The sequence below is a fragment of the Chiloscyllium plagiosum genome, unplaced genomic scaffold, assembly GCF_037043375.1.
Source record: "Chiloscyllium plagiosum isolate Xiang-an unplaced genomic scaffold, Cpla_swu_hap1 HiC_scaffold_1, whole genome shotgun sequence".
NCBI lineage: Eukaryota > Metazoa > Chordata > Chondrichthyes > Orectolobiformes > Hemiscylliidae > Chiloscyllium > Chiloscyllium plagiosum.
Genome location: NW_028270139.1, coordinates 100,040,652 through 100,055,265, shown reverse-complemented (window position 1 = coordinate 100,055,265; position 14,614 = coordinate 100,040,652). Strand labels below are relative to the sequence as shown.

General features: G+C 41.2%; 1 protein-coding gene across 1 annotated transcript in view; it reads right to left on the bottom strand.

Moving 5' to 3' along the window:
- The window catches only part of LOC122549029 (potassium/sodium hyperpolarization-activated cyclic nucleotide-gated channel 1-like), a 279,591-nt gene that overhangs the window by 221,305 nt on the left and 43,672 nt on the right, over positions 1-14,614 (bottom strand). Inside the window, exon 2 of the mRNA XM_043688170.2 lies at positions 11,134-11,557. Within this exon, the coding sequence (XP_043544105.2) occupies positions 11,134-11,557 (424 nt within the window). The remainder of the gene's footprint in view (positions 1-11,133; positions 11,558-14,614) is intronic.

Sequence of the window (14,614 nt, the reverse complement as noted above, 5' to 3'; positions counted from 1 at the left end):
GAACATGACACTCTTGACCATTTCTCCCTCAGCACCATTGATGAAGATAGGGGCATGCCCTCCACTCCACTTCCTGAAGTCAGTGACGAGCTCCTTCATTTTGCTGACATTGAGGGAGAAATTGTTGTCTTCACACCATGCTGCTAAGCACTTCATCCCTTTCCCATATTCTGTCTCGTCATTGTTTGAGATCTGACCTACAACAGCCATGTCATCAGCAAACTTGTAAGGTGGGCGAAATCTGGCCACACAGTTGTGAGTGTATAAAGAGTATAATGGGGGGTGTGAGTACACAGCATTGCTGGGCACTGGTGTTGAGGATTATGGTGGACAAGGTGTTGTCACCTATTCTTACTGATCGCAGATTATGGCTGAGGAAGTCATGGATCCAGTTACAGGTGGAAGAGCCAAGACCTAGATCTCAGAGGCTTTATGATGAGTTGGACAAGTTGCATTAGTAGGCAAACACACAGCAGATGCAGTACACACGGCTAAATGTGATGCTATACACTTTGGTGTGAGAAACAGAAAGGAAGGGTATAATTTTAATGATAATATATTGGGAAGTGTGGATGTACAAAAGGATCTGGGTTAGGGTTAGGGTTAGGTTTATCATACACCAGTCACTGTAAGTAGGCAGGGAGGTGTAGCAAGCAATTAGAAAGGCAAATGGTACATTGGCCTTTACTGAAAGAGGATTTCAGTTCAGTTTATATCCATTTTGCTTTTGTTATTTGTTACTTTCTCAAAAGCCACTAGTCACTAAAATTTCCTGCCTAAGGGCATTGTGAGTCTACCTATTGCACATGGATTGCAGCATTCCAAGAAGGCAGCTTATCATCACCTTCTCAAAGCAACTATGGATGGGAAAGCAATGCAATCCGTGTTGCCCACATCCCATAAGTGAACATTTTAAAAAAAGACAAAGAGATAATAAAGTCCATCTAAATTACCTTGTAGTATTCTGAAAGTCACATGATTTTAATAATTATGGAACTGTTGACAGATCATTGCAATCCAACTTTGATTAAGCCAGAAGAGACACAAATGTGACAGGAGGATAATTCTCAGTCATTGGAACTCACAGGTCCAAAGTCAAACAACTGAAACCGCTCTCCTTTCACATGATTCATTCCTTACCTGCACTGATGAAATATTTGTGAGTTCATTTAAGAGAATTATACTTCAATAATGCTGACACATATGCACTTATTTCCATATATGGAGTAAACCCCAGATTACAGCATCATCTATGATACAAAGAATGGAAAAGAGGCAAATCAGGAAGCAGTGATCATGTGAAACCATGAGTTTTAAAGTAAAAAGATTATAGAAGGAAGACTAAGAATGTCAGAATTATTATTTGAGGCGCTAATAAAGTAAGCTTTAGAAGTGGAGACTATGATAAGTCCTGATCTTGTAAGAATGGGCAGGATATATCATGCGTCAAAAGGTGAACAGACCAAGAAAGGGAGGTTGCAGAAATGCTGGGATCCACAGAGAGCCTGACTGTCACACACACAATATAAATATCATATTTAACCTCGACTATTGGAATGCTAGTTATTAAATAAATCCTGTTAGTTTGTATTCCAAATTAGTGATTGTTCTGTGTGTCCTTAAGATTAGTTCCCTGCAGGAATTTTCTTTTCTGGGGTTTGGCATAATGTTGAAATCCCAATACAAATATATCATCTGCAAACCTTATTATTAACTGCGTCTTTCAGATTACAATTACTGCACCAGACATCACCGCAGGTACAGCCTTCAACACAGATGCAGCTCTGCAATGCAGTAACTAACAAACTGAGAGACTCTCAAGCATGCACATTCAAGAATTCAAATGCACACTCACCATGATTGGAGAGTCTCGTCTATCTATTAGTTTTAACCTTAGTTCTAGCCACAGAGGAGGTCTGCAGATTAACTGCTAATATCTGATACACTTCAGTTGCAGTCTCTTAGGAGAACTTCCACCTTCTGACTTAGACTGAAATACAACATCCTTCCATAATTACCAAGGACAGTGCTACTCCTCCTCTGTAAAATGCCAATTCTTTTTTAACGAAACTTAGCTTGCAGCCTCTTTGAAGGCTTGCTGCTTTTTGGCACTGGTGTTATTCGCCAACCAACACTGGGAGAATGTATGAAGTCATGTTAAAATGCATTGGACTCTCAATTGCTCCATCAGAATTTTGACTTCTAATGAGATTCCTGCCTGGTTATAACAAGGATCTGATTTAGCAACTAAAACCCAAGTGTAAGAATCTTGGCTAATATCACTGTGGCACTGAACGAATGTAGTTCCTAACCATGGGGGTGAGTAGCTTGCAGAAAACTTGCAGTTGGCAGTGATCCGTGTATCTGCTGTCCATGTCCTTCTAGTTGGAAGTAGATGTAGGTTTGGAAGGTGCTAAGGAGCCTTGGAAAATTTCCACAGTGCACCTTGTATTTTTGATACTGAGCATCATGGATGAAGGGACTGAATGTTGAAGATGGTTGCCTTGCCCTGGATGTTGTCAAGCTTCTTGAGTGTTGTCGCAACTGCACTCATTTGAGCATTGGGGAGATAGGAGGTGAGTTACTTGACTGCAAAGTTGCTAATCTCTGACACACAGTTGTGGCCACACAGTTTATATGGCTAATCCAGTCCAGCTTCTGGTCAATGGTAAGCCTCAGGATGTTGATAATAGGGGATTCAGTGATGGTGATGCCATTGAGTATCAAGGGGCGGTGGTTAAATTCTCTTTTACTGGAGATGGCCATTCGTTGGCACTGAACATTGCTGAAGCCTCAGGCTCTTTGAGGGCCACACAGTATGCTCAACCCAATAACACAATAGAGCCATTAACCTGGAGACTATTAAGGTCGGGGAACCCCGGTCTGATCGATGAATGAGTTTTGGTGCAAGAATCAAGTTAGAGCACTTCAGATTCCCATAGTTGCTTAGGAAGATCCTTTCTCCTAGTACAGTGACCACAATCACATGTACGTGCTCAAAGGGTAGGAGAAACTACAAACAGTTTTAGGAAAAGCAACAAAATATTTATTGTCGACTCACATTTCTCCAATGCAAAATGCAACATGTTTGCTAAGGCTTGAAATGAAAACAGCAGGCCTGGCAGCTTTTATAGAAAAAGAATCTGAGTTTATTTCTCAAGTGAAATCTGAGTCTTCTTCAGAAATCTTAATGCTGTTCTTGGTGGCCGGCACGGTGGCACAGTGGTTAGCACTGCTGCCTCGCAGCGCCAGAGACCCGGGTTCAATTCCCGACTCAGGCGACTGACTGTGTGGAGTTTGCACGTTCTCCCCGTGTCTGCGTGGGTTTCCTCCGGGTGCTCCGGTTTCCTCCCACAGTCTAAAGATGTGCAGGTCAGGTGAATTGGCCATGCTAAATTGCCCGTAGTGTTAGGTATAGGGGTAAATGTAGGGGTATGGGTGGGTTGCGCTTCGGCAGGTCGGTGTGGACTTGTTGGGCCAAAGGGCCTGTTTCCATACTGTAATGTAATCTAAAAAAAAAGTATGTTAAGATAATCCTCTGTGCTGGTGTCCTCACTGTTCTAAGTATTTCTGATTAGGCATTACACAATAGGTAAATTCATTATGTCAAGTATGTTAGCTCCTAAAAAAAAAGTTTTCTTTTTATGTACCTGTGGTTAATAAAAGAAAGAACAAATTGCCAATATTCCCATTTTAAGGAAATTCTTTTAATTAAGATGATGCTGTAGCTGGGCAGGTTCCTTTTTGCACCTTTCCTCAAACCAACATCATGGCATGAGGTAATTTATGCAAATTATCTGGCTTAATTGGATTATTCCCTCACCAGTAAATATGCTTAAAATAATGTTTTGCCAACAGCATCCCACATGACAGCAGAAACTTACAAGTTCCATTTCCTATAAACATAATTGTAATGCAACTTCAGGTGCAGTCAATCTGTTAGTGAAGAGTTGAGACACAGCGCTCTACATCCTCAGTCTCTGTTCTAATAGCAGTTTTCCTCCACGGTATTCCTGCCAAAACATTCTTCAGGCATTCCTTAGTTTGCCGCAATGTTTGTGTATGGACAAGGCATCTTGTGATGTACATTCCGTTAGTATCAACCTATGTCAAAATGATTTGGAAAGGTGCAGATATAATTTGCAAAGCTGATGTCAGGAATCTGATTTAATTAGAAAATAAACCTTGTCTTCCATATTCCAGCTTTGTTTGTAATGTGAGGTTTAGAATTGGACAAACATTGCAACAGCTCAGACCCAAGCTAGAAATGGTTTTGCTAACTTAACAAGTATCTACATAAAAGACAAGGATCCATTAAAGCTGACATTTTAATGGTATTCTGTCAAGGGCCAGCAAGTTCATACTAGTGTATAGCAAGCTAGCACTCACTGTCTTCTCAACCTTTCCCCTCTCCTGGGGCTGGTGACCCTCAGGGTAATCCACGCCAGTCATCATTCTCTCTAATGAGAGAGCAGCTCATTGAAATGGGTTGGTGAGCTCAGATGGATGGATTGCATTGCAAAGTGATTTCAACAGCACGGGGTTCAATTCCCACACCAGTAGACATTATCATTGAGGATTCTCCTTCTCAACATCTCCCCTTGCCTGAGGCATGATGCCCTGCATTAAACCATCATCCGTGTTCTCTCTCTAATGAGATATTCACCCTATGCTCTGGTAAAAGTAAGGCAAATTTACAATTCTAATCCAAGCTTCGTTCTCACTGTTCGCGTGGAGTGGTCATAATCCCATTCCAATGCTGAATAATTTGTTCAATATTCAATTATTTACTGAGAAAACACAGGCTGCCCTTAAGTTTTGTTTTTCAACTCATTTTCACAAGGTGTTCACTCATTCTGATGGCAAAACTATCAACATTTTCAAACTATAATTTTCAAAACAACAATAGTCCAGTTCTACTTCTGAAATGTTGCCCAAGAGTTTAATGTGAAAACTTATTTTGCTCAATGTGCTATGTACTTTGATTTGGCACAGGAAATACGCTCCGAGGAAACTGAACAGTAAGTACTTCAGGTGGGAAATAGGAATTGTCCCTCTCACCACAGCCTCTGAGGTCTTCTGATTATTCATGGTTGAAGGAAAACGCACCACAAAAATAAAAACAGAGATTGCTAGAAACGCTCAGCAGGTCTGGCAGCATCTGTGAAGAGAAATCAGAGTTAACATTTCAGGTCCGATGACCCGAGACAGGGTTTTGAGGAAGGGTCACTGGACCTGAAACGTTAACTCTGATTTCTCTTCATAGATGCTGCCAGACCTGCTGAGTTTTTCCAGCAATTTCTATTTTTGTTTCTGATTTACAGTGACCACAGTTCTTTTGCTTTTTATTTAGTACCACAAAAATGTATTTTTTGTTCTTCACCTGCAGTCTGTTCCTAGGCCTGCAACATATTTCCATGTGTATCCAATGGGAGATATTTGCTTCATCAGTCTTTAAGTACTGCTTTGATGGAGCACTGAACATTGACAGGCAATGGGAAAATAGGCCAACTGGTTCATCAGTCCAGCCTCTTTATAATGGTGATGCTACAACTGGCCCTACTACATGTGCAACTTCGGGACTCCCACCCTCAAAATCCCAGGAAATCTCAGTAGCATGATGATAGTTAATGGGTCATTTTCCACTTCCCTCCTTCACTGTGCATGAAAGTAATAATATTCCCTCCATTAATATATGTGCATTCACAGAGGGACTATCAGGAACTGGTGGAGTAGCTTGTATATGAAGTTAGTGTCTCAAAGAGAGACCACCATAGAAGGTAATACTGCACAAAGACCTCAGTATTGCAGAGATATTAGATATTCATTCCAATAACAATCTGGTCAAGATCTGGTACTGAGTCAGAGAACGTGTCAAAGTTATTACTCTATTCGATACAATTATTGTGCTATTTTACATAGATGTTTAATCACTATCAAATGTATAATGATAGCTAGATACAATTGTTCTTCCAGGTATTCTCTCAATTGACTAATATGTGTGAAAGATACACCGTCAATTTGTAAACAGAAATTGCTGAGAATGTGCATAGCATTCTATCATCATTCTGTTAGTGGATAATGAATTGGGTTTGGTACTAATATTTTCAGATGTCCAATAAAACAAAAGATATATGTATCGAGCTGAATATTCAAATTATGGAGCATAAATCTTTCCATTATTAGCTGTACCTTTTAATCTACATCTCACAAAAGCAAAGCTAAAAATCACACAACACCAGGTTATAGTCCAACAGTTTATTTGGAAGCACTAGCTTTGTAAGTGCTGCTTCTTCATCGGGTGGTTGTGGAGCAGGACCATAAGACACAGAATTTATAGCAAAAGGGTAACAGTGTCATGCAGCTGAAATATATTAAACAAACTTAGATTAAGTGTTTCATCTTTTAGGATGGTTTTGCTAGTTTCAGTTTAAAAAAAATCTAAATCCCAGAATTCCTTTTAAGTCATATTCTCAAAATAACTTCAGGTTTTCTAACAAAATCTGTCATCTCAACTCAGACAATGCTTTAAAGGTGTGAGATAAAAGTCTGTGTCCCAGTTGAGTCAGACTGATTTTATTTCTAAAGTGGGATCTACAGTATCTTACATAGATTGCTGTAGATTATGCATTTTTTGAGAAAAATAAAAGATCATTCTGCAAATACAGATTCACCCCATAAACTTATATGTGTGTACATGCAGGAGAGACAAAATGAGGGTGTGTATGTAAGTGTGTTCATGTGGGTGTGAATGCATGTGAAAAGTGTGCTGCAATTATGTGTAAGCAGAGGGTGATAGCCAAGTTCGGTACCCATGAGGATGGTCTCAACTGGGACGTTCGGTTCATGTCACACCACAGATGACCCCATTGCACTACACACACACACACACACACACTCATATGCAGCCAACATACACCCACACACTCACACCCATGCACGTACCCTCTCACAGGCATATACCCCATCACATTCACACACACACTTTTACCAAGCTTACACACACTTGCACGCACACTGTCTCACATGCACTCACACCCACACGAACACACTCACATACACACATTCACTCTGTCTCTCCTTCATGTACACGCATATAAGTTTATGAAGTGAATCTGTATTTGCAGAATTTTATTTTATTTTGCTCAAAAAATGCATAACCTACAGTTAATCCACATAAGATTCTGTAAATCACACTTTAGAAATAGAACCAGTCTGACTCAAGACTGGGGCACAGACTTTAAGCTCACACCTTTAATGCATTGTCTGAGCTGAGATGATACATTTTGTTAGAAAACCTGAAATTATCTTGAGAATTATGACTTAACAGGAGTTCTGGGATTTAGATTTTAATGAAACAAAACTAGCAAAACCATTCTAAAAGATGAAAGACTCAATTTAGGTTTGTGTAATATATTTCAACCACGTGACCCTGTAACCCTTTTGCTGTAAATTCTGTGTCTTATAGTCCTTCTACACAACTACCTGATGAAGAAGCAGCGCTCTGAAAGCTAATGCTTCCAAATAAACCTGTTGGACTATAACCTGGTGTTGTATGATTTTTAACTTTGTCCGCCCCAGTCCAACACCGGCTCCTCCAAATCATGTTCACAACAGCAACATTCCAGCACCAGGCTGATATTTATAATTCATTTCGACTTTCCCTGAACAAGACTGGCAAATTAGTATCAGTTCCTATTGAATCCTGCAACAGTATTGACCAATGTGTTCACATCTATTGAGATTTGGGCAGAAATTCTCTGAACCAAAACATCTTTGGATTTGGACAAAGGATGAACAATTTTTTTCCTTCTTGGACAGCCTCGTGGTTGAGGATGATTTAGTTTTACACTTAAAATGAGCTCTCAGCTGACTCAAGAGTCCAATGCACAATCTGAAGTTTCTGTTACAGGTAATGCAAATAGTTTGGGGAGTGGGAACATGGGATGCCCAGAATGCCCCATGTTCCTTCTTCTGTTAATGTTTGGCTTCATCTTGCTGTCAGCGATGAGATTTGAGGAAACGGTGTGTATCCAAATGGCTTCCTTCTACTTTCTCAGCCTTAGGCCAGGGTTTCCCAGGTGTTGATGGGGGATGTCACACTTTCTCAGGGAGACATTACCTCTGCCCTTCTGGTCCTCGCTTGCCATGTCAAAACTCTGAGTAGAGCATGTGTTTTAGGAGACTTATGTCAGGCCTCTCCAGCAGAACTAATCGAATGTGCTCAATGCTTCAATCCTGGGAACGTTCGCCTCAGTGAGAACATGACATTAGTGTGCCTGTCTGCCAATGGATTTACAAGATCTTATAGAGGCAAGGCTGGTAGTGCCTCTGAGGATGTGAGGCACCTGCTGCACATCTTTGAGCCATATAAGAGGGTGTGTATCACAACTGCTCTGTAGATCATGAGCTTGATGCTGGGGTTGAGGTCCAGGTCTTTTAAATAGTCACTTCCTTGAGTGACTGAAGGCTGTGCTGGCAAACTGAAGGCCATGTCGAACCTCATTGTGGATTACTGCCCTTGTCAGTAAGCTCCCAAGGTATGGAAAATGGTCCACATTGTCCAACACCTCATGATGGATTTCACAACCAGCAACCAGGGTCAGGTTGGTGGAGGACCTTCACCTTAGGAATATTTAAAGCAAGATGCGTGCTATCACATTCCTCGGTGAAGGTCTTGATGATGGTTTGGAGCTTGGACTCTCCATGTGTGCAGCCTCAAACATCACCTGTGTTCTGTCCCTCAATGATAGAGATTGGGATGACCTTGAAATGGGCTGGCAGCCAGTACAGGTTGAACAGTTCTGGAGAATAGTTCCACTCAGCAGGGAGCTCCCAGAGGGAAAGTAGACTCACACATTCCTGGTAAATGTGAATTGGATCCATGGTAGATCTGTTGATCAGGATCACTGCTTTTATATAATCACAGAACAAGTGAAGAATGCCAACAAGCTTTTGGGAGTAACCTAAACAGAGAAGGACGTTGTACAGTTCCTCATTATTGACTGTTTCAAAGTTTTAGTGCAAAGAAGACATGTAGAAAGGTTGGTGCTGTTAACTGCATTTCTCTTGTAGTTACTGAGTAATGAAAATCCTATGGTTGTAGTCCTTAAAGGGCAGAATCCACTTTGAGGATTCGCCACAGGGGGAAGACAATTGAGGAGGGTTCTTGTAATAACCTTCTTATAGCCGACAGCAAGGAAACTTCTCTGTCATTACTATAGTCTGACCTTTCACATTTCTTGAAGATGAACATGATTGCAGCATTGCTGAGATCTCCTGCCACACCCTTTATCTTCTAGATAATGGAAATAAAGTCATGTAATCATACCAACACAGCGTATGTGTTCGTAGATTCATAGGCCCTTTGAGCCTGCACCACCATTCAATATGATCATGGCTGAATATGCAATTCCGGTATATTTTATGGCTTTGGATTCCATCTGTTCCTGACACTTTATTGTTCTTTAGCATCTCTTCGCAGGTACATCTAATGGAGGCCATGGGGGAAGATCAGGTGCTGTGGGTACTCTGCACCTCTGGGTCAGTGAGAGTTTTCAGGCTGGCTGAATAGAGCTCTCCAATCAGGCTGTTTGAGTGCTACAGTTTTATTTTCTCATGGCAATATTTCTCTTGTCATCGCTGTTTTGGAGCAACATTGATATTTATCTCAGAGAAAATTAGGAGGCGGGTCCATTCAGTAATCATTAACTCTTGTTGAGGTTTAGGTGATGTACATATCCTTGTAGCCCATTGTTCAGATGATGATGTACTCCAGCGTTTTGCAGTGAGGTGTTGCCAGGAGGCCTTGTACCCGCCTCTTTGGTGAACGAGGTTTTGATTCTGATATCAGCCCTGTTTCAAGCATTTTGTCGAGAGCAAGGTATCATTACTGTTGGATCTCCCTAACCCCTCTCTGCCGATTATATTTCTCCTGAGGTCCATGTCCTTTCCAACCCTGGATTGTCACCCTTCAGACTGTCCAGGATTGGAGTACAGTTGCTCTCTCAAATTGACTGTAGTATCCAGCGTTGGGATATACATGCTGAGGACTGTAGTGCATGGGGCCTGGGCAAGGTGAACTGAAGAATCATGAAGCATTTGTTAACCCCACAAGTGGAGTCTCTGAGATGGCCAATTAGTCTGTCTTTCACAGTGAAGCCAACCCTTGGAGGCAGGTACTCTTCTTCCAGAAGAAGGTATAACAGCAATCTTGTTCCTGCTGCTTGCCAGTGGTATCAATGTTGAAAAGGCTGAGGTCCCTGGCAACGATGGCTAAATGTCATCCTGGTCTGTCACTATTGAGTTTGAGCATGAATGTCCAGACATTTCAGATTTCAAACTTTGAGATGATTGTGTATGAAAGTTTTTAACATGAGGTGGTCATTGTACACTAGCTCTTGTGGATTGGTCCAAAGATGTCCATGAGGACTGGAGACCAGACTCCACTGTGTCAGCCTGGGGTATACAAGCAGACATACATCTACTGTAAACATTGCTGCTGAAAGACCATTTCCTCAGAGTCGTTGAGTGGGGTTGTATTTCAGGTTTTTAAGATTTTAACCTTCCTTATCTGCTCTGGTTCCACCAATGGTGCAGAGTTAAGATTTCTCCAGTTAGAATGGACACTTCTATTAACCCTATTTGCCTGCCTGTACAGAGAGATATGGACAAACTATGGAAGATGGGGGTGTCAAAGGGACTTTGGCCACAGGAGGGATGAAGAGACCATGGCTGGACACAGACTGTTCAGTAAGACCCAGGAACATTCACCATGCTCAGCTAGGCCCGAATTCTGAGGCATGCTAACATTTAAGTTGCCTTTTCAAAATAAGCTTTAAACATTTACAAATCCATCAACTCCTGATGAATATTTTAGAATTTCTTTGCTCCAGTTGCAATTAATTAGAATCTAAGCAATGTGTGACTGACTATTTTCACAAGTTGATTGAACATTGCTTACTGGAAGGCAGTCAGGGCAAATTCACCTCTAACCTTTACAGTATAGTTTACATTGTTACCAAACCAAAATGCTTTGTAACAATACCATCAGTGTGGTTTAAAGAAATAATTAAAAATAGCTTCTCAAATTGCAATCTGACCCACGATTTAAAAGATTAAGAAGTCCCTTACCTCCTCCCACTGGTGGATATATCGTATAAGTCTTGAAAGTCTTAATAATCGCAAGAGACTAAGGATTTTTGTAAACCTCACAATTCTCAGTGCTCTGGCAGTCTTGTAAACATCAGAATCAAATCCTTTTTCTATAATCAGGAAGATATAATCCACTGGTATAGAAGAAATAAAGTCAATGATAAACCAGCTCTTTAAGTATTTCCACTTGATAACATTTGGGTCCAGTATGATTTCGGCATTATCTTCGACAACAATTCCAGTTCTAAAATTGACAATCAGGTCCAAAAGGAAGAAGGTGTCAGATGCAACATTAAAAACAATCCAAATGGTTGACGTTGACTCAGTGAAGAAGGTGATTCCCACAGGAATAATGATGAGATTTCCAACCATAAGCATCAGCATTATCAAATCCCAATAAAACCTATTAAAAAAAGGAAAAATAGAAAACAGTAAGTGGAAGAAACCATGGTTTTTCTTGTTGTTGGTTAGATTTGACAGTAATTGTTAATTCAGTGTACACAATACACCAACTTAAAAGAACTTGAATCACCTCTCAAAAGTATCTGTGTATTTCATTCAAACTTCTGGTTCAAGAGGTACATATGTGCTGCCAAGACAGTGACAAGGATACTCCTATCCACCCTAAACTGTCCCATACAGCACCGGTCCAAAATAAAAATCCATCAGAAATTCAAATGTGATATTTTCCTGTGCAAGCTTCTTTTTAGCCATTTTTAGAACATAGAATGTAGAACATAGAAAAGTACAGCACAGAACAGGCCCTTTGGCCCACGACGTTGTGCCAAGATTTAATCCTAATGTAAAATATAGTAACAACCTACACACCCCTCAACTCACTGCTATCCATGTGCATGTCCAGTAGTCACTTAAATGTCCCCAATGACTCTGCTTCCACCACCACCGCTGGTAACGCATTCCATGCATTCACAACTCTCTGCGTAAAAAACCTACCTCTGAAGTATCCTTTATACCTTCCTCCTAATATCTTCAAACTATGACTTCACGTACCAGTCAATCCTGCCCTGGGGAAAAGTCTCTGGCTATTGACTCTATATATTCCTCTCATTATTTTGTACACTTCTATCAGGTCTCCTTTCTTCCTCCTTCTCTCCAGAGAGAAAAGTCCGAGCTTATTCAACCTTTCTTCATAAGGCAAACCCTCCAGTCCAGGCAGCATCCTGATAAACCTTCTTTGCACCCTCTCCAAAGCCTCTGTATCTTTCCTACAGTAGGGGGACCAGAACTGGACACAATATTCCAAATGTGGTCTCACCGGGGACTTGTAGAGCTGTAGCAAAACCTCGCGGCACTTAAACTCGATCCCGCTGTTGATGAAAGGCCAAAACACCATATGCTTTCTTAATAACCCTAGGCATTTTTAAAATGCCTATTTTTATGATACATTTTCAAAAATGATCTCAGTCCAGCATCAGTACCCAGTATAAAGAAAACCAGGGCAAGACATATGAAGTTAATGGTTGGGCTCTAGGAAGTGTGACTGAACATAGACCTCGGGGTGCAGGTGCATTGTTCCTCGAAAGTGAAGTCACAGGTAGACAGGGTGGTTGAGAAAGAGTTTTGCACATTTGCCTTCATTGATCAGTCCATTGAGTAAAGGAGTTGGAAGGTCATGTTGCAGCTATACAGGACATTGGTGAGGCCACTTTTAGAATACTGTGTTCAATTCTGGTCTACTTGCTGAATGAAAGATATTGTGAAGTTTGAAAGGGTTGCAAAGATTTACAAGAATGTTGCCAAGTTTGGAGGGTTTGAACTACAGGGAGAGGCTGAATTTTCCCTGGAACATTGCAGGCTGAGGGGTGACTTCATAGAGATTTATAAAATCATGAGGAGCATGGGTAGGGTGAATAGCCAAGGTCTTTTTCCAAGGGTAGGGGAGGGCATAGGTTTAAGGTGAGAGGGGAAAGATTTAAAAGGGACTGAAGGGCAAAGCCTTTTCACACAGAGGGTGGTGTGTGCACAGCACAAGCTGCCAGATGAGGTGGTGGAGACAGATATGATTACAACATTTAAAATGCATCTGGATGGATATATGAATAGGAAGGGTTAAAGGATATAGGCCAATTGCTGGCAAATGGGAATATGTCAGTTATCTGATCGGTATGGACAAGTTGGACCGGAGGGTCTATTCTTAAAAATGTGTTGCTGGAAAAGTGCAGCAGGTCAGGCAGCATCAAAGGAGAAGGAGAATCGATTCTTCTTCTCCTTTGATGCTGCCTGACCTGCTGTGCTTTTCCAGCAACACATTTTTAAGCTCTGATCCCCAGCATCTGAAATTCTCACTTTCTCCTCCGGAGGGTCTATTTCCATGTTGTACAAATCTATGAGGAATGTCAGTTTACATCAGTAATTTCAAAAAAAGGTATTTCTTAACATGGTTAAAACAATAGTTGTTTTCTAGTTTCTATAGCTATTGACACCATACGGCATATGCATTATAAAACAGAAATTACTGGAGAATCTCAGCAAGTCTAGCAGCATCTGTGGAAAGCAGAGTTAAGGTATTGGATCCAGTGACTCTTCAAATTCTTCTGATGAAGAGGCACTGGACTCAAAATGATACTCTGCTCTCATTCCACACATGCTGCCAGACTGGTGAGTTTCTCCAGCAATTTATGTTTTTGTCTCAGATCGCCAGCCTCTGCGGTTGTTTTGTTTTGGCATATGTATTACCTCTTTTAAATTCTACACAATCATGTCCCTCCTCTAAATCCTTTACCAATGGACCAATGAATGTTCCCCCTTACCCACTCCTCACCCACAAATAGCTGTTGCAGGTAGCTTTTCAGAGAATTGACTCTTTGTCTTGTACTTGGCACAGTGGGGATTCTCCCTGATGTGAGCGTACTTCAGAGTGAGGGCTTTTGTCAATAGGACTGTATCCTTCTGTTAGGAACCACTGCGAAAAATCAGGAGAAGGAAACCAGCTCACTTGTTCTCCCTTAATTAACCTGGGTAACTGAACGCTTTACAAAATTCACTTTACAAAACACATAACAGTTGGAGATTTTGAAGGTACAATTACGCTGGTTAGTATGGTTCTGTTCCACAATGGGTAAAGTATTTTAAAACCACAGACTGAATTTTTACATTTTGTTTTAGCAAAGTGCATTTTCAAGTGAGATTCAATGTGCCTGCTCCACCACGATCCATGATAACTCTTCCCAAGCAATCTTCTGCTCTTCATCCCAGTACTAATACAGCCAGTGTATCTGGTAGCTGTCACGTGGAATCATATAGCCATGAAATGGAATTGCTCACCATGACTAGTGCTTTACAACGTTGATGCTGCTGGTACCATATTTAAACCCCAGCTGCACACCGATTCAGGTGCTGCTCCTCACACTGTGATGCTGCGCCACTATCCTGAAGGATAGGTCCCAGAAGGTAAATGAACTCCTTGACCCACTGACAGAGACCCAGAGCCACTGGTGAG